The sequence below is a fragment of the Malassezia vespertilionis genome, chromosome 5, assembly GCF_029542925.1.
Source record: "Malassezia vespertilionis chromosome 5, complete sequence".
Classification (NCBI taxonomy): domain Eukaryota; kingdom Fungi; phylum Basidiomycota; class Malasseziomycetes; order Malasseziales; family Malasseziaceae; genus Malassezia; species Malassezia vespertilionis.
Window position 1 is genome coordinate 663,567 of NC_079251.1, and position 18,750 is coordinate 682,316.

General features: G+C 56.6%; 10 protein-coding genes across 10 annotated transcripts; 5 read left to right on the forward strand and 5 right to left on the reverse strand.

Moving 5' to 3' along the window:
- Positions 1-14: 14 nt before the first annotated feature.
- On the forward strand, positions 15-1,514 carry MVES1_002779 (uncharacterized protein; the record flags this gene model as incomplete). The annotated part of the gene is made up of 1 exon (XM_056207601.1): positions 15-1,514. The coding sequence occupies one exon, from the start codon at positions 15-17 to the stop codon at positions 1,512-1,514; it is 1,500 nt and encodes a 499-aa protein (XP_056063576.1).
- A 111-nt stretch (positions 1,515-1,625) lies between these two features.
- Positions 1,626-2,669, reverse strand: MVES1_002780 (uncharacterized protein; the record flags this gene model as incomplete). The annotated part of the gene is made up of 1 exon (XM_056207602.1): positions 1,626-2,669. The coding sequence occupies one exon, from the start codon at positions 2,667-2,669 to the stop codon at positions 1,626-1,628; it is 1,044 nt and encodes a 347-aa protein (XP_056063577.1).
- A 691-nt stretch (positions 2,670-3,360) lies between these two features.
- On the forward strand, positions 3,361-4,133 carry MVES1_002781 (uncharacterized protein; the record flags this gene model as incomplete). Its single annotated transcript, XM_056207603.1, is given in 2 exon segments — positions 3,361-3,365; positions 3,383-4,133. The coding sequence occupies 2 exon segments, from the start codon at positions 3,361-3,363 to the stop codon at positions 4,131-4,133; spliced, it is 756 nt and encodes a 251-aa protein (XP_056063578.1).
- A 495-nt stretch (positions 4,134-4,628) lies between these two features.
- BEM1 (bud emergence protein 1) lies at positions 4,629-6,500 on the forward strand (the record flags this gene model as incomplete). The annotated part of the gene is made up of 1 exon (XM_056207604.1): positions 4,629-6,500. One exon carries the CDS (start codon positions 4,629-4,631, stop codon positions 6,498-6,500), a length of 1,872 nt encoding a protein of 623 aa, XP_056063579.1.
- A 361-nt stretch (positions 6,501-6,861) lies between these two features.
- Positions 6,862-7,341, reverse strand: MVES1_002783 (uncharacterized protein; the record flags this gene model as incomplete). The annotated part of the gene is made up of 1 exon (XM_056207605.1): positions 6,862-7,341. The coding sequence occupies one exon, from the start codon at positions 7,339-7,341 to the stop codon at positions 6,862-6,864; it is 480 nt and encodes a 159-aa protein (XP_056063580.1).
- A 399-nt stretch (positions 7,342-7,740) lies between these two features.
- MVES1_002784 (uncharacterized protein) lies at positions 7,741-8,925 on the forward strand (the record flags this gene model as incomplete). The annotated part of the gene is made up of 1 exon (XM_056207606.1): positions 7,741-8,925. The coding sequence occupies one exon, from the start codon at positions 7,741-7,743 to the stop codon at positions 8,923-8,925; it is 1,185 nt and encodes a 394-aa protein (XP_056063581.1).
- A 730-nt stretch (positions 8,926-9,655) lies between these two features.
- MVES1_002785 (uncharacterized protein) lies at positions 9,656-10,922 on the reverse strand (the record flags this gene model as incomplete). The annotated part of the gene is made up of 4 exons (XM_056207607.1): positions 9,656-10,466; positions 10,493-10,575; positions 10,602-10,833; positions 10,858-10,922. 4 exons carry the CDS (start codon positions 10,920-10,922, stop codon positions 9,656-9,658), a joined length of 1,191 nt encoding a protein of 396 aa, XP_056063582.1.
- A 39-nt stretch (positions 10,923-10,961) lies between these two features.
- On the reverse strand, positions 10,962-12,131 carry MVES1_002786 (uncharacterized protein; the record flags this gene model as incomplete). Its single annotated transcript, XM_056207608.1, has 1 exon — positions 10,962-12,131. The coding sequence occupies one exon, from the start codon at positions 12,129-12,131 to the stop codon at positions 10,962-10,964; it is 1,170 nt and encodes a 389-aa protein (XP_056063583.1).
- Positions 12,132-12,258: 127 nt separating this feature from the next.
- SAM2 (methionine adenosyltransferase) lies at positions 12,259-13,422 on the forward strand (the record flags this gene model as incomplete). Its single annotated transcript, XM_056207609.1, has 1 exon — positions 12,259-13,422. The coding sequence occupies one exon, from the start codon at positions 12,259-12,261 to the stop codon at positions 13,420-13,422; it is 1,164 nt and encodes a 387-aa protein (XP_056063584.1).
- Positions 13,423-13,784: 362 nt separating this feature from the next.
- On the reverse strand, positions 13,785-18,653 carry MVES1_002788 (uncharacterized protein; the record flags this gene model as incomplete). Its single annotated transcript, XM_056207610.1, has 1 exon — positions 13,785-18,653. One exon carries the CDS (start codon positions 18,651-18,653, stop codon positions 13,785-13,787), a length of 4,869 nt encoding a protein of 1,622 aa, XP_056063585.1.
- Between the last annotated feature and the right edge of the window lie 97 nt (positions 18,654-18,750).

The following is an 18,750-nucleotide window of genomic DNA, read 5'->3' on the forward strand; positions in this document are numbered from 1 at the left end:
CTCCACCCTTTGCCATGGACGGTCTCTTCATTCTCGGCGCGCAGGGGCGGCCGATCGTTTTGTCGCGCTTCCGGAATCGGCGCTTGGCGTACCCACTCATGTTTGTCGATCACATGAACAATGCGCTGCGTGCGTGTGCGAGTGGGGACGGTTTTTCGCAGGACCGGGCGCTGCCGCCAGTGCTCGCCATGCCGCTGCACCAGGACATTGCAGATGTCCAGAGTGTTTCAAGCGAGGAAGCGAGCGAAGGGTCTGCGTCGCCGGAGCACTTGCATTCCTCTGCAGACGACAATGTATGGTCGACGGATGCGGCTGCCGGGCCAAGTGCAGAAGCCGAGCCGCGCGCCTTGCCTGGCGCGGTACTATGCCAGATTAAGGTGGGAGAGCTGCGGTTCGTGATGCCTATTACACGCAACATTGACCCACTTGTCCCTTTGTGCTTTTTGCACAAGGTTGTCGCTGTACTGCAAGAGTACCTGATAGGGTCCGGCGATGCCAGCTGCATGACGGAAGAACTAATCGCGAATAATTTCGATATTGTATACCAACTTTTGGAGGAAATGCTGGATGGTGACGGGAATGTACTGATCACCGAAGTCAACTTGCTCAAAGATATTGTCCTCCCGCCCAGCTGGCTCGATCGGCTTGTGCAAACCGTCGGGCTTGGATCGCAAACCGAGCAGGGACGCACGTCGCTTGCGTCGCCCATTCCATGGCGTGGACGCCACGCCAAGTACACCAAGAACGAAATCTTCTTTGACTTTATCGAGCACATTTCGGGAATCGTCGACCGCCATGGCACGCCGGTGGTGCTCGACTTACAGGGCCAGCTGGAGTGCTCGGCGAAACTGTCGGGAATGCCGGAGCTCACGGTTCACTTGAACACGCCGAAAATCATGCACGATAGTGCCTGGCATCCATGTATCCGCGTCAAAAAATGGAACGCGGCGCATATCCTTAATTTCATTCCCCCGGACGGGACAGTCGAATTGGGCACGTACCGTCTCGATGCGGCGCTGGGCAAGTCGGCGCGCAGCAGCGTTCCTCCATTGCATGTGCATGTGCGCTTGGATAGGCATCGCGCGAATCCCGGAATGCTTCCATTTGAGATTGCGATCGAGTCGCGCGTCGAGCCGCAGCTTGCATTGCACGCGGTGCTTGTGGAGTGGCAGCTTGGAGATGCGGCGTTGGGAGTCGATGCGTCCGTGCACGAACATGGCACATTTGCGAGCGGGGGAATAGAGCAAGGCACAGTCGTGTTTGATCGTGCACAGCGGCTCTTGCGCTGGAATATTAGCAGGCTCGGCGCACACTCGTCCATCACGCTCCGGGGTGCGGTTCTCACGACGGGCGAGACGTGCCATCCGCTGTATGCATTGCAGGTCCATTTTCGTGTTCCAAGCCACTCGCTCTCTGGCCTGCGGGCCAGTACAATCCATGTAGAGAAAGAGGCGTACACTCCGGCCAAGGGTGTGCGCAACAGCGTCGTAGGAGCGCTCGAGTGGCGCTACTAGTCAAGATACCCATGCCGAAAATGGCCGAATTTGTCCACAGCGCCTGTACTGCGCATGTCGTTGCGAGGCAACGGTACGCATGGCGCGTCGTACAGTTCTTCTATACATGCGCTACGGTTGCTGCAGATGGTTGCCACAGCCGGTATCGATCTCCTTGTCGAGCTGCGCTAGCCGTGCTTCTGTAGCCTGTAGAATACGTCGGCGTCGCTCCTCTAATTGGTCCGAGGCGCATGGCACACCCTGCGCTGCATCTTTGCCGCCGAGGACGTACGCACCGCCACGCACATTGCCGGGTGCTGCACCCAATGTCGCCGGCTCGTACGCAGGGCCGCGCCTAAGGGTATGTGAGCCTGACTCCTGCGCACGCTCAAACGCTTCCAGCTCCTTATTGAGCAGGCTATTGAGCACTTTGAACTCCGGGGGGTGGCCTGAGATCTGTGGGTAAGTACACCATGTACGTACGTCGTTATGCGCAAGCTCGTGCATCAGTACACGCCGCGTCGTTTTGTAGTCTCGCGTCCCGTCTGCATCGTCGGTGCGAATGCGGAGCAAAATACGCTGCCCTCTGTTCTCATTCAATCCCAACAGCTGGGGATGTTCATGTGGAAGCAATTCGGAAAGCATACCTACTTTGTACGCATGCAAGCGACATACATGCAATACGGCTGGGTCATTCGCGAGTCGTTCCAAGTACTGCATCACTTTTCCATACAAATGATGCGTGTCTCTTATGCCAGGATGTACAGCAAGCTTGAGAAAAACTGGTGGTGGTGCTGGCGTGGTGGTACTGCGCGGTTTCGTGTTGCGCAGCATGCTGAGATGGTACTGTCTCGGTCCATTTCTGCGAGCCCATGCACCTTCTTCCGCCTTTATTCGCCGTACCTCGATTTCAGTAGCGCCAAGTACTGTAATATGCATGCCACCCGTGATTCCAGCCTCGCTGATCGTCGTTGCTGGCGCCAAACCGCGCTGCAAGATGCGAGCCAAGTTGGCGGCAACGGGGCGCTGCGCAAGCAGTTTTTGGTGTGCAGCGGGAACGCCAAACGCAAAATAAAATGCCTCTTGTAATTCAGATACAAAAGACGCACGATCAACCTCAATCTCTTGCTCCTTGCCGCGATACCGCGCGGTAATTACCGCGCGCATAGGCTCCATCGCGGACGGCAAAGGAGCGTTAAGTGGAGGACGCGCGTCATGCCACGTGAAAATGCACGGGCCTATCTGGCAAACTTCTACACTGTTGGCGTAGGGATCGTATCGATACGATGCATGTAATTGGGTCATGAAGAACTGCAGTACAAACATCTATTGTGCCAAGCACGTTTGTCGGACTCTGGCAGCCGCGTTTGCGTAGTTAAAGCACAGCACCTCTTCTTCTTCTTCTCCATCTCGCATTTACCTTCTCCTTACACCCCCCTTCACTAACCCTTCATTGCTGGTCCAATGAAACTTACAGTCTTTTCAGTCATCTCGGCTTTGTTTATTGCCACTGCGGTGCAGGCTTCCGCTCTCCCAGCACAGGACATAGCGGCGCTGGATCGCCGCTGGCAATGGGAAAATGGCAATGAGATTTTGCAGGAGGTCAGCAACAGAATTGACTCCGTTTTTAACCCAGACAACGAGCAGACGCAGAGCAGTGGTGCAAATCGTGCTGCGTCGCGCAACGCTGCGGTAAGCACGTATAGTCGCTCGGCGTCGATGACGCGGTCGGCTAGTAGCACGTCTAGCACCCCGACCCTGGAACCGCTCTCCTCCTTGTCCTCCTCCTCCTCCTCCTCCTCCAGCGCTCCTGCATCACTCAGCTCATCTTCTTCCCCTGGTTTGTCTGGTGTCCCGGACATTATGCATGGCGTGCACCAGCGGTCTAGCTTTAACAACATGCCCAAGTTCGGTTTGTCTTGGGCGAATAAAAACAGCTTTGACATTAACAATTTTATTAACCGAAATGTCGGCTGGTACTACTCGTGGGACGCGACGCCGGGCTGGAAGAACGCTACTACTGACATTACATTCTGCCCTATGCTTTGGGGTGCAAAGAATGCGCAGGATTTCAACCGCCGCGTCACACAGGACCCGAACGGTAAGTACAACCAAGGTAAGTGTGTGCTGGGCATCAACGAGCCCAATCAACGTGGCCAGGCAGACATGTCGCCTCTAGAGGCATGCTCCTTGATGGCACAGTACGTTGTGCCGCTTAAGATGCACGGCTTCCACATTGTGTCACCCGCGACTACCAGCGCGCCGAGCGGCACGGACTGGATGGACGAGTTCCGTACGACGTGCCCTGGCGTTTGGAGTGCGATCGACTCTGTGGCACTGCACTTTTACGACACGTCCACGACAAAGTTTAAGAAATATGTCAATGACTGGCATGACCGCTACGGCAAGCCGATCTGGGTCACAGAGTACGCTTGCCAGAACTTTAACGGCGGCGCGCAATGCTCAACCCAGAAGACAGTCGACTTCCACTTGGAAATGGGCAATTGGTTTGAGCAGCAGGACTTTGTCCAGGCGTATGCGCCTTTTGGTGTGATGCGAGAGATGCAGGGTGTCTCGGCGCCCAACAGGCTCATCCAGAACGACCAGCCTAACCTGCTGTTCAATGCACTTACGTCGTAGCGTGGTGCATCATTAATCACATTTAGAATACTTTTTTTGGTATACGGCAAAACCTTACTCTTTTTTCACTTTTGATTAGACATTCCTTTTTTTTCATAGGAGATAGCATCTCAATTCTCCTGAGATCCGCCTGCAAAGGCCATCCATTTATTGTAGTTTGGCGTAGTTGCTCTGCAGATACAATGCTTGTAAATGCAGGTGACCTATTTGCCCAATCAAGGGTGCATCACGCGCCGACTATGTCAAATTTAGTCAGCTCCATGGTCCCTGGGTGGGCGCCGTTGCGAAGCACCCCGCGATTCGTGCATTGCTTTTCTCGTAAATCCGCGAAACAAAAAGCCATTGTTTCCTGATGGCTTTCACCACTGTGTTGATTGTTCTTCAGTAATACAATACTGGTATTGGTATACTCTTGTATATTATAGCGGCGTGCCCCTATTTTACAATCTGCCGACCTAGTTTTTTGGGGACTTGCATCCTTGTTACAACTTCATCATGGGATCGCTGCGTGATTTACGCGCAACGTGGCGCGACCGCACGACTAGCAGCTCCCGCTCTTCTTCTCGTTCGGTAAGCGGCAGTCACGAGAAGCGCAAAGACTGTATGCAACCACCGAAACAAGTGATTCGAGCGACAGCCGACTACGTCTCTCAAACACCGTACGAACTCAGCTTCCGAAAAGGCGATTTTTTTCATGTCATGAATAACCAACTAAAGGAGCAAGCACCTGGCTGGATTGAAGCTTGCAACCCGATCACCAATGCGCGCGGATTTGTTCCGGAGGCGTACTTTGATGTCTTGCATCGCAGCGCTCCCTCTGCGGCATTCGACTTGGTAGTCAAAAGCGATTTGAACCCCTCGGGCGTTCCTCCTGACAGCCAAACAGACAATCAAAGGAGCGGATCGACCACGCCGCGCCCTATGAGCAACTGGTTTGCTACGGTTAAGTACAACTATGTTGCAGAACGACCCCAAGAAATGAGCGTCAAGGAAGGTGACGGTATTCTTGTTCTCGCACGGTCTGGCTCCGAGTGGATTGTAGCCAAATCATTCGCACGGCTTGGACCGCCTGGACTGATACCCATGTCCCACGTCGTTTTTCGTGATACTGCGACCGGCGAACAGGTATCGAAAGCAGATGCACAATCGCTTTATTCGCAAATGCCATCTGCTCAGGAATGGGAGAAAACGAACGAACAGCAGCGTCAGAATGCGATACCGCTGGGTAAGTTTGACAACACACTGGACAAGATGTCCAAAATGTCACAAGATGGACCATTTCCTTTCCGCCCAGACGGTCCGCGCCGGAGCCTGGCAGGCATGCAAAATGCGACGCCCCAGCCAAGCGCAGTTCTTATGCAAAGCTCACACTCTGAGAACGACTCGCCCAAGCGTCGTTCCGGGAGTTGGCGCTCGCCCTCTGGTTCTTTTATCTCTGGCATGGACTCCAAATGGAGCTTGCCCTCTTCCTGTGATCAGTCACTCAACACACCTCAATTCCTACCCGCTGGCGTGATGGTCTCTGCGACGGTAGAGGCGTCACATGTGGATAACAAGGACTATTGGTATCGCCTTCGTGTTTCATATGCTTCTATGCTCCATTCGCCCAATTCTTCTGAGCCACTGCAATGGCGCGAAATGCGCGACATGACTCTCTTCCGTCTCTATGAAGATTTCCAAGAGTTTCACGAGGGACTCTTGCAGGATTTGGCAGCGTCCAATGTGACGAAGCAGTATACCTTGCCGACAATGCCAGGCCCGCCAACATCTGCGGCTCCGCACGCGGCGGTGCAAAAGTTGAACGAATTAGATGCTTACCTGCAGCAACTTGCCGCGCTTCCGGACGAAATCTTACGCTCCGCCTCTCTCCGGTCCTTTTTGGAATTACGCCCCGGGGACCGATGTGGAATCAGTGTTTCCTCGTGTTCAAATGGGCGTGGATCAAATACGCCTCTGCAAACAGAAAGTCCTGTTTTTGATGTGGATCTCGCCACGCAGCTCCAGGCACTACGGATGAAGCAATGCACTGTAAATACGGACGGCATCCCATCCCCTTCCAACCTGTCCTCATCCGGTGTATCGGATATGTTTGGGCCTGCGGGCACGTTGAGAACAACTCCGTACCACCGCATCAAGGTGATGCGCAGAGGCGATGTCGACCAGATGTTGGCTGTGCGTATGCCAACGCAATTCACAAGGCAATCGTTACTGCTCAAGGTGCAAGAGCGTCTCGGCGATGATATCCGTGTTCTTCAGCTGGACGATAAGAAAGACAGTCTCATGATTAACAGCGATGAAGAGCTTAGTGTTTGGCTGCAGTCTTCCATTGCCATGGGGAAGAAATTGTTGCTGTATGCAGATGTATAACTTATGTATTATACGATTCTTGCCATTACTATTGGAGATTACCGTCTGCATTGTTCCCAAAAGATTAAACGTCACATCGTTCGAGATAGTGAACGCAAAAAAATTAAATAAATAAAACTTCAAAAAAATTGAGGTTTATGTTGTGATGCAAACACAACATCTGTCATCGCCGAATCGAGATGTTTACCGTACATATGATCTTGGAAAAGTAAGCTTCTTTAGGATGGGTGGGGCTAGTTTGCACATTGCCTCTTTAGCAGGCTGCGATGCGCAAAATAAAGTTGAGGACACAATTGCAAAGGCGTCACAGGAAGTAAAAAAAAGCTATACGCGCCAAAATGTAGCATGGACTTGACGAAAATTACTGGACCATACCGAGGTTCCAGTTCGACCACTTGTTGTCCGACTCGGGGGCATCCTCACTGCGCTTCTGCACCATATATGGATTCCAGTTCGACCACTTGTTGTCCGACTCGGGGGCATCCTCACTGCGCTTCTGCACCATATATGGATTCCAGTTCGACCACTTGTTGTCCGACTCGGGGGCATCCTCACTGCGCTTCTGAGGTTCCAGTTCGACCACTTGGGGAGGAAATGGATAGTTGACCATTGTGTCCGACTCGGGGGCATCCTCACTGCGCTTCTGCACCATATATGGATTCCAGTTCGACCACTTGTTGTCCGACTCGGGGGCATCCTCACTGCGCTTCTGCACCATATAGGGGTTCCAGTTCGACCACTTCTCATTGGTAGACACGACCGCATTCTCCTTGGTCACGGGAGCAGCGCTCACAAGGGCTGTAGCAGCCAGTGCCACGGCAGAGAAAATCGCTCCCTTCATTGCCTAATTTAAGAAGTGCTGAAAAGACAGCCTCACAAAGGCTCTGTATTATAGTGACGAGCGTTAGTGTACCGGACCCAGATAAAGTGATAATGCGGGCAGGTGCAAGGTTTCTACGCCAGGATTGGCTGTGTTTAGTTCGTTTTCGAGAAAAAGCAATACTCTGTCATTAGCCTATTGGTTCGCACACGCACCTTTCAGTACGCCAAAGTTTGAGCAACAAAGAAAAACGCACGTGGTGTACGTAATGTGATTGGTTCTCGTATCGCTTCTTTCGCGTCGAACGCCATAGCGGCGATGCACGAAAATCCACGCTGCACTTAACTCCCAGACGGTAGTGTTTGTTACACGTCATCGCGACTGGCATTAGTAAGGCATCAGCGTGTATTACCTTTTTTCATGACGTGCCCAGATAACCGAAATAACTCGCAGAGCACAGGAGCACAGGAGTGGGCGGCGCTAAGCTCACAGTTTAGGCCAAATACACAGGAACAGATGCATGCGTTTCCGTCGTCTCGTACTACCGACCCTACGCCGCTGCATGCGCCGAGTGGCTATTCCGACATGATGCATTGGCAGACAATGGCGAGTCAGACAAGCGCGTTGGCATTGGCGGATGCATATGGCGCATCCCACGGCCAGCCACAGCCTAACAATGGGGGCATGGATTGGATGAATAGTGTCCCGTATGTTGATCCAAGAAATGCGCAATCACCGCTTCTTCCGTCGCTGTACAATGCGCCCATGCCGCCGTTCGCTATGGCCAACGCAACCACGGCACAGCTTACGCAGCAGTTGAGTGCGCTCCAGCTTCAAAACCAGCAGAGTGAACATCTGGTTTTACAAGAGCAGCAGAGACTGCTTTCGGAAATCCAGGCAGCACAGGAACTCCAAGCCATGTTGGCTCAGCACCAGGAGGCGCCGCAGAAGCTGATGAGCACCGCCTTGGAGACCGCATCTGATTCTAAAGTAAAGCGCGGTGGCGCTACGGAACATTTACACAATGTTAGCCAGTCTGTGCAGCGCGAAACGCCAGACGCGTCTTTTCGGCGCTCGCGGCCGATATCTTACGGGAATCGCGATAGCACTGGGTCAGCGGGCCAGCGCTTGTCGGGTCTGTACAAGAACGAGCGGACCGTGCCGCCACAGACGCTGGATCGTGCACGTAACACGACGCCATCCATTGTAATTAACCAGGACGCAAAAGCGGCCGGCCCCTCGCAGGCTGATGTCAATGCCGTCGGCATGCGGATCGGCCCCATAATTACAAACAGCGCAGAGGAACACGAGTACCGCCCCGAAAAAGACAAGAAACGCCAGTCGCTCTCTGACAAGGCCCGCGCGAACGAGTCCCCGGCGCATCCACCGCGGTCGACGAGCCCTGCACCGACGCTGCTTCAGCCGCGACGACAGCCACGTGGTCCGCCTATGGAGTTTTTTTTTGCCAACAACTTTTTGGCGCGCCGCTCGCTTCGGACGCGCCGCGAAGCCATGTCGAAATTGTGCGCGAGTCCACGAGCGTCAAGTCTGAGCAGACTGCGCGGTGTGGGAGTTCAGTCTCCTTCCCTGGCGCGCGAGACGTGAGGCAGAGCTTACCACAAAAAGTACATATATCATAGATACCTAGCCGCCATGATCGGCCTTTTTTTGGAGTACGCAGCAGCAAACGCAATTGTTCTGGCTGCTTAGTACGAACCAGCTAGCGCCATGCCAGTTGAAAGCACTTTGAGTGGCCCGCGAAATACTAGTTCCGCGTTAATTTCCCCGTCGCTTACACACTAGGCAGATCGCGCAACACGCGTGCCAATCAGAATATTAAGTAATCATACTGCAACGCGTGACAGCACAGGGTGCAGTGTGACACAGCCCGTTCTTGTCTACCTTCCTAACGCGATGGCTTATCAACAACAAGGCGGATACGTACGTATAGCGATTGGTGTTAACCGTAGTACCCACCACAGCAAGGCGGTTACGGCGGCTACGGCGGAGGTTACGGCGGCGGCGGCGGCGGTTACAATCCCCAGGGCCCCATGGGCGGATCGACACTTGACCAGAGGCGCGCGCGAGTGCATGAGAAGCGTACGTATTTTCTGTCGTTCACTAACGACAGATGGATGCTGCGGTCCTTGGTATGCAATACCGCATAGTAAAACTAACTTTCAGCTGCGCTTGCATTGTTGGCTGTCTTGCATGCTGGTACGTATACTCCGTCTTTACCAACGTACAGCTGTCTCGAGGACATTGTGTGTGCCGGCTGTCTCGATGCCGTTTTCTAAGCTGCATATTTCAAAAAATTGTAGTCGACTTTATTATGCTAGTGGGTATCTGCAGGCCTTGGCCACTGCCAGAGCACTGCGTCTGTATCCGTCGGCAAGGGCCCTTGTGTTGTCGTATCCCAATGCCGCGCTCCAGCTACGCTGAGCACGCATTGTGGCTTTTGTGGGCAGAATTGTGTACTTCCAATCGCGTCAGTATGCGCGTTCCATGCGAGCAACGGACTCGGTACGTCGGTATCTGCACGGAGCACGTATTCGAGATCCCATATGCGTATAGTACCACGCGCGTCGCCAGCGACAAGAAATCGGCCCTCGGCGTCGATATCAAATAAGAGGCGCTGGTGCGAATTTGCGCACGGGCGCTCCAGTCGCGCTAGCAGCGCCGGCGCACGCTGGAATGGCGTGCCTGTGCCGCTCAAATAGCTTGTATTGTACACGTACACGTACGAAGCGCGGCGCATACCGACTACGAGGATATGGCGGTGCTTTGGGTGCCACTGCATCTGCACGATGCCATGTCCTTCATTAACGCGCCATCCTGCAAGGCATAGTGCGCCGCCCTGTACGATTTCTTTTGCACCGTGGCGCCCCGCTTCGTCTCGCTCTGCAGCACTGTGCAGCCAGGATGCATCCGTGACGTAGATGCCCACCACATTGGCATACGTGCCGACCGCCGTAATTTCCAGCGGCGCCCCGTTCTCCTCCTCGAGGTCGTGCGGCGCGCGCCCCACCGCGAGCGCCGAAACAAGCCCATGCTGAGACGCCGCGAGTGCAAGGGCGGCGTGCCGATTCGTGCCTGCGTCGGCGAGACTATGCACGGTGCACGCTTCAGACAAGCCGCCAAAAAGTCTGCTGTAAGTTGTAAAGCAACGCACCGTACACAATCGCTGCTAAATGCCAGCGCTTGCGGTGCGAGAAAAGATTCGACATGATTTACAATACCAAACGATGCCTTGGTCTGCTGTGAGTAGTTGAGCAACGCACCGTGCCATCTACAGCATCCACCAGGCGTACCGGCATATCACGGCAGCTCACTGCAAAACACCAATGCACGACATTGTCGTCGGATATCGCAGGGTACATGTACCAACACACATCGAGGACGGGACTCGGCGCTTGGAACGTGTACTGCAACGTGGCCCATGGCTCTGCACGGAACACGTACAGCGTATGCGACTCGGCGCGAGCAAGGAAAAGCGTGCCGTCTGGTGACCTGCTATGAGCGATGCACACTACATACCATAGCGCACTGCGCCAGAAATTGCGCGGCTGTGGGCACGCCAAGCGCGCCAGCGGCGTCGGCATCGTGAAGCAAGTAAATCGGGCAAAAAAAAAGGGTATGTGCTATATCGGGGCGGGACTAGCATGCGCATTGCGCCTCTTTTTGCCCCAGCCGCGGCGGATTGCGACGCGGCGGCGATCGCGCTCCCAGGCGCGGGCGGCGTCGAATCCGCCATTGCGGCCGTAGCGGCCGGTCAGTTTTGTGCGGCGCTCGCCGCTGCGGACACGCGGCGCATTCCGCACGTAATATTCCCACGCGAGGCTGTGCATCTCGTTGGCGGGTGGGTACGGCGATGCAATATCAGAGTGGTAGACACGCTGCAAGTTGGGTTTGCGTGTACCTGACTCGTGCTTGCGTTTTACGCTGGTAGTAATGGTAGGGTTCCGCATGTAAATGGCCGAGCACGTGCGGAAACTGACATCGAGGTGCGGTGGAATAAATAAAAAGGGGGCGGCAAAGGGGGGCAAGTGGAACGGAAGTACGCCGTTGGGAAGTTGGGGTGCGAAGGAAGAAGGTGCGGGAGCAGCGTCCGGGGCTTCTGGAGCTTCTGGGGCGTCCGGAGCGTCCGCGACCTGTGATGCCTCGGCATGCGTGTTTTCAGGCACGGATGCATCTCCCTTGTCCCGCCGCGCTACATCCTCCTTTACGCGCCTCGCTACATGCTTGTTCAGCATTGGCACACTCGCAGGCTCGACAGAAATCAAGTCGCCCTCGCGCAACAGCGCGCCAGGATCCGTCACGACCTCGCCATTTACCGTGACCTTTCCATGCAAAACGAGCGACCTGCCATGGTATGCGCTGTGTGCAAAGCAGCAGCGAAACACGCTCACGTCCAACCTGCGCTCGATATCCCCCAAAAACAGGTGCGCAATTGGCGGCACGGGCGTGTCCAGCGCATGCTCACTGCCATCGCGCCCCAACTGTGGCGCATAACTCGGCAGTCGTGTCGGCAAAAACCAGCGCTTAAACCGCGTTTCGGGGATCCAGTCGCCATGGTATCCACGCAAAAGGCGCTTCGACCGATATCGCTGCTGAAACATGGTCAAGCTCGTCTTTGCAAACGACGTCTGCCCCGCCAAAAACGGTGTCGTCGACCGCGCAATCAGATTGTATAAGTTGCGCGGCGACCACGACATGCGTGGAATCGCCGCCTCCGCGCGGAACACATTCGCCTTGCGCATCCGCAAGGTCGTCGCAGAAGGAGGCGTTTCGGAAGAAACGGGCGTCAGCATGACTAATACAGACCACGTGCGTCTGCAACAATGGCGTGCTTGCTGCTGGCACGCGTGCCGCACTGCGCGCGTGCGCTTGGGGCGGCGCGGTGGGTGTCGGGTGCCGGCATTCATCTCTCACTACACCATGTCTGATTTCCAACTCCCCGAGGGCCATTTCCTCTTCACCTCTGAGTCTGTTGGTGAGGGCCACCCCGACAAGATCTGTGACCAGGTCTCAGACGCAATTCTGGATGCGTGTCTGCAGCAGGACCCCATGTCCAAGGTCGCATGCGAGACTGCGTGCAAGACCGGCCTCATCCTCGTTTTTGGCGAGATCACTACCAAGGCGAGCATTGACTACCAAAAAGTGATCCGCGAAGCAATCAAGGAGATTGGCTATGACAGCAGCGACAAAGGGTTTGACTACAAGACGTGCAACGTCATGGTCGCCATCGAGCAGCAGTCGCCTGATATCGCCCAGGGTCTCGACCACGGAGACCTCGAGTCGCACGGTGCGGGTGACCAGGGTATCATGTTTGGCTATGCGTCCGATGAGACGCCCGAGTTTATGCCAATGACGATTTCCCTCGCACACAAGCTCAACCATGCACTCGCCGATGCGCGCCGCAATGGCAGCCTGCCTTGGCTGCGCCCCGACACCAAGACCCAAGTCACGATTGAGTACAAGAAAGACGGCGGTGCTGTCGTGCCGCTCCGTGTCGATACGGTTGTCATTTCTACCCAGCACTCGGACGACGTCTCGACCGAAGAGCTGCGCAGCAAGCTGCAGTCGGACATTATCGAGAAGGTCATTCCTGCGAACATGCGCGACGAGCGCACCGTCTACCACCTCCAGCCCTCGGGCCGGTTCGTGATTGGTGGGCCACAGGGCGATGCCGGTCTTACCGGCCGCAAAATTATCGTCGACTCGTACGGCGGTTGGGGCGCACACGGAGGTGGTGCGTTTAGCGGCAAAGACTTTAGCAAGGTCGACCGCTCTGCCGCGTACACTGCGCGCTGGATTGCCAAGTCCATTGTCGCTGCTGGCCTCGCCCGCCGTGTGCTGGTGCAGCTCTCGTACGCAATCGGTGTTGCAGAGCCGCTCTCTGTCTTTGTCGACTCGTACGGCAGCGGCTCCAAGTCGGATGCCGAGCTGGTCGATGTCGTGCGCAAAAACTTTAACCTGAAGCCGGGTGTGATTGTGCGCGACTTGGATCTGCAGAAGCCGATTTACCGCCAGACCGCCTTTGGCGGTCACTTTGGCCGTCCCGAATTCACCTGGGAGCACCCCAAGCCACTCAAGTTCTAAACAGGTCGGTGTCCATACCCCCGCTATCGATTCAACATCGTACTCGAACTGAACTTGGCCGCAAAACTAGCGCAGTCTGCCTGTGCACGTCGGAGACTGTGCACCTTTTGTAATGTAATGCCCTCACGTCAACCGTGCATTGTTCGTAGTTAATCACTGCAAACTAGCGTCTGTACCGTACCAAGTGTACTGTGCTGGGAGAACCGAGTGTGGGCTATGCAGCCCCGCTGCATACGCGGCCCCTCGCAATTCCAGCGCAGTTTGCGATGGGCTGGAGTGCCACAGGCGTTGTATGCTCACAATGCAATAAATTACGTCGTACTAAAAGAATGGTTTCTGGAAAAATTGCACATTCTGCATACTCATCGTGCAAGCGCGCTCGAGACCGCTTCGCGGAAACTGCGGCGCAAACGGTCCAGCGCCGTCGTCTTGGGTGCAGGCCTCGGCTCTTTCGGAAGAAAAGGCTCGGACCGCATATGCCCACTGCCATCGCCCATGACCTGGATGCTAAAGTCGGCCTCGGTATCACCAGCGGACCAGCGACACGCAATCTCCATTTGCCTCGCGCGCTTGCGCCGTGCAGCCTCGGCAAGCTCGACGATCTCATGGACCATAAGCTCGTCGAGGCGCGGATCTGCGTCCTTGGCACCATCGCCTTCGGCAGCAAGCTTCGCAAGGCTCGCGGCACGCAGCGCCGTTGCTTCCGCATCGTCCGTCTCGAGCCTCTCTTCGCGCACAGCTTCGTGCATTGCGTTCAGCGGGGGATCCCAAATATCAGCAAGGTCCTCGGAGCCCGCGCCGATCGTCATGGCCAAGTGGCGGAACCAAGCAAAGAAGTTGAAGACGACGGGGTCGGCGGCGGCCCAGCGGTGCAGGAAATTGTACCAGCCCAGGGCGCCGCGGTCCAAAAAGCTGGCCAAGAGGTTAATCGAGCGCGCAGGATCCTGAACGCGCGCACGCAGCGTCGCGAGAAGCTCGAGCAAGCGCGTGAGCCACGTACGCAGATCGAGGATATCCTGGCGAATCCCTTTGACGCGGTGGAGCCGGACAAGTGCGTCGTTGAGCGGATCGAAAAAGATGGTGAGTGCATCGAGAATCGCGGGGTCCTGCAGCATCCCACGGACCTGTGTCACGTCGCGGTGGAGCGAATAGAGGCGCAAGACACGCTGCAAGTTGACAATCAATACGTAGCCGGGCTCTTTGTGTGCCTTCTTCTTGGCCGCGTTCGGGCAGGTCTTGATAAAGTCCATGTAGGTGCGCGTCGCAAGAATCACGCGCTGAACTTCGTTCTTGTTGAGTTTCGGCGTTTCGGATCCGCGGACAATCGCGGCGACGAGCGGAATATCCGCGCGGGATGCATGGTCGCGCACAAGGCGCTTCAGGCTCTCGGGACTTTCCACGTACGCGCGCAGCTTCCGGATCATGGTATCGGAGCCGATCTGGTGCTGCAAGGCACGCAGATCCTCGTCCATCGCCACTGGATTGTCCTCAAACGAGACCTGAAACAGGTTCTGGAGGAAGCGGTTCCGCAAAAATTGCTTTTGCCACTCGCCGAGCGCTTGAAAGGCAGGGAGGCGCATCGCGTTGGCGAGTTTCCGCCAAGGAACCGCTTCAAACATATCCGTGACACGCGCAAGATTCGCGCGCGACTCGTCGCCTTGGACAAAGACGCCGTACAAGAAGCGCGCGATTTGCAAATTGCCCCAAGAGACCATCGTCTGGTACGACATGGGCAGCTCAGGAAAGTCGGGTGTGGACTTGAGTGCGTCGTACATTTTCAAGAAGCCGTCTCCGTCCACACAGTCGGCCCAAATGCGCTGCTGGACGCGGCGGATGCCAAGCACATTCTCGCCCGCAAGCTCGGCATCCTTCTCGCGCTCCTCGATGCGGCTGCAGTCGACGCGGCGACGCTCGGCAATGTTGAGCAGCTCGTTCGTGTCCAAGTCACGGTCGTGAAAGTTGCCAATGCTGAGGAACGCACGCGCTTCTTGGCTTTCGCCAATGCTGCGCACCGCGAGCGTGTCGCGGAGCCAGGCGCGGAGCAGGCGGCGATCGGCCTCAAACTTGGGTGGGGGCCTGTTTCGCTGCCCATAGAGCGGGCGCAAAATATCAGCGGCACGCGTTCCACGTGGCGGACGAGCTTTGCTGACGGTGCTTATCGAACGGTCGTCAGAGCTGTCGTCGTCGCTGTACTCGGTATGGGAGGCAGTTTCGGTCTCGGTGAGGTAGCTGCCCTCGTCGTCGTCGAGCGTTGACTCTTCATAGCTAGTCTTTGTGTAGCTTGAGGAGTCCGTCGTAGTGGACGGGAGCATGCGCTTGCTTTCCGCCGCGCCGGGGAGACGGGGAAGAGGGCGAATGTGGACAAAGGGACCGAGCTCTTTGGACAGCTTCTCGCGGAACTCTTCCCAGTCGAGATCGTTGCGCACGACAAACTCGTCGATCCTGTTGGGGCGACGGATACGCAAGAGGAAGTCGCGCTCGTGCTGTGCATGGACGCGCACAGCAACAACATCCACCTCGAATCCACCGAGGCGGAGGCGATCGGTGGGCTTGCGGTAACTCACGTAGGCTTCAGGCGGCAAGAGATCCGCCGAGGGCCACGGCCAGCTGCGGTTGTGCACTTGGTCTAGCGTGTCGATGCCGAAGTAGGGATTGCCGCTCCCGACGCGAAGCACAGCGGTTGTGTAGCGCACAGCCCATTTGCGCAGCAGCAAAAATACGGCTCGTGTGGTGCTCATGGCACTAAACGGCATGCCTTCGTCCTCGCCGTGGCGGTCAACAGCGGCGCTGAGCGAGCGCGCTTGCAATTCGCGGAGGATGGGAAGAATAGCTGCGAAAAAGTAGGAGCGGGCAAAGGCGGCCTTGTTAGGCGCAGGGCGATCGGTGCGCTTCCGCTCGGGAGGAACAAAAAGGGGAAAGGTGCAGAATGCATTCTTGATCAAAAAGCGCAGCAGAGGAAGATCAAGACTCTCGCCGCTGCGGATTGGTTTGTACACGTCGCGGCGGAAGACGGCCTCTTCGTCAAACTCGTCCACATCGGTGTACGCCTCTTCCTCGCTGGAAAAGTCGTCGAGGCGCGAATCTTGGTCGTGCAAATGGCCCGTGCGTGAGCGCGAGTGGCCGACGGGCTTGTCAAACGAGTTCAAGAGCCATGTGCGGTCGAGCTCCCAGTCGAGCTCCTTGCTCACCATATCGCGCAAAAAGTAGTGCGTCTGCTCGGGGGTCATATCGCGCAGGAGCCAAGAGCCGCTGGGCTTGGGCGGCTTGCTTTCCATGGTGAGCATGGCCACATCGTCAGAGCCGGCATCGCTTGGGGCGACAGAGGGCGTGAGCAAATAGCTTTGGGGATCGCGCGTCACGCGCTGCGTATTCCGCTGCACTCGGCCAGGCACCTTGTGCTCGAGGCCGCGGAAATTGGCGGGGCGCGGCTTGGTGCGGGATTTAGGCGCGGCAGTGCGCTGAGGCAATATCGAGATGGGCGGCACTGGCGGCACTGGCGGCACATCGTCCCTGGTGCTCTCGGGAATGCTCGTGCTTGGTTTGCTGCGCGCGAGGCGCTGGCGCTCGGCCAGCGACAGGTCCGACGCCACCTTTTTGCGGTTGATCCGCACGGGCGACTGCAGCTTGGTGGCATCGTCCGACATGACCGACTGGAATTCTGCGGTGGCAAAGGATGGTGTGGCCGCGTGCCGACTGTACTCCGCGGGCGACGCATACGTCGACTCCAAGCGTGTAGTGTGCGGCGTGATGGGGCGATTAGTGCGCAAGACAGAGCTGTGCTCGTCCATCGAGGTGCGCTGCCCGCTCAGCGGGCCGCTCATGGGGATCAGCGGGCTCGAAGGTTGGCCCGAGTTGCCGTCAAACAGGCTCGGTTCGATGCTTTCGGGACGCTGCATGTCGCGCGAGAAGCGACTGAGCGACATTCCGCCGCCGAAAGGATCGACCAGCTCGGGGACCTTTCCACGCGTTTCTTCGCGGAGCAAAATCTCTTCGCGCGGTGCCATTTTCGGCGAGCCCATCGGCGTCATGCCCGCCTCGGTGGCCCGGGCGCTGTCGGAAATAGTTTCAGTATAAGCAGACTCGTTGTCAAACATATCGGTGCTCGAGCGGGACGTAGCGTGGCGCCGCGACCGGGTCATCGAGGTACTCGTGTACTCAGAGCCATAAACAGAGCCATTGTCTTGCAGGTTAGAGTGAACGCTGGGCTGGCGGGCAACAGCGGCAGTAGACTGGACAGGCGCGCCTTGTTCGGCAACGGGGTTGCCTAGGACTGCTTGCTCGGCGCGCGAGCGCATGCCCACTGCATTGTCTTTGCGGACCGTCGAGACAGTGCGGCGCACCGGTGCTTGCGGCGGCGCTTGCATTGGTTGAGCGGCAGTGGAGCGCTTCTCCAAGTCGCGAATGGCGCCGTTAGCACGGCCGGCAATCGTGTTGGCTTGATAGGGTTCCGTCGCAAGCGCTGGCGCCGCTTGGTTGCGCTGCCCAATCTTTTGCAGGCGCGAAAAGAGACCGCGAGACTGGGTGCCGGGCGCTGGGCGCGTCGAGGGCGGCTCGTTCGCTACGTTCATGCGTCGGAATCCGCGCAAGAAGCCGCCGCTGGAGGCTGCAACGCCTGTGCCCGCAGCAACGCCTGTGCCCACAGCAAGGGCGGTAGGTGCAACGCTGCGGGCCGGGGCACTTCCGATAGGAGCGGCACTGGCTGTGTTGGCGTCGACGTCGTCCAAGTACTCATCCTCGTCTATTTCGGCACGGTTCCCGGGGGCAGAGTTACCAGCAGCCCCGCTTTCCAAAGTATATTCGCCGCTATCGCGGGTGTATTCGCTCGCGTCCTCGTCGTACGTAGAAGATTGGATGGTTTCTTCGTAGTCGTCTTCGTCGTAGTCGTCGCCTTGCTCCGTGCCGGCAGTTTCTTCGGTGTACTCGGACGCTTCGTAAACGTCTTCGTCTTCGTCGTCGCTGTACTCTTCGTCGTCGTACGATGCGGTCGGGTCGTCATCGGTATATTCTTCTTCGACGTCGTCGTCGTCATAGATCGGCTCCTGACTGTCGTATTCTGAAGCGAGGTCATCGCTTTTGCTTTGTGGGCGTCCAACCATGCCGGCGGCACTAACATTCTTTAGGTCGGGCGGCAATCTCTCCTGCGCATCCGTGTCTACATCATCAAATGGGTTCCCACTTTTGCGGCGCCTGGGTAGCCCCATCAGCTTTGATGGATTGAAAGCCTTACGCATGCTTGTATACTAGCAATCCGCGCAGCTTACAGCGGAAGATAATCCAAAAAGAATGGCTGCTTGGGAACAAGGCAGAAACGCGGTCGAGGTCACCACT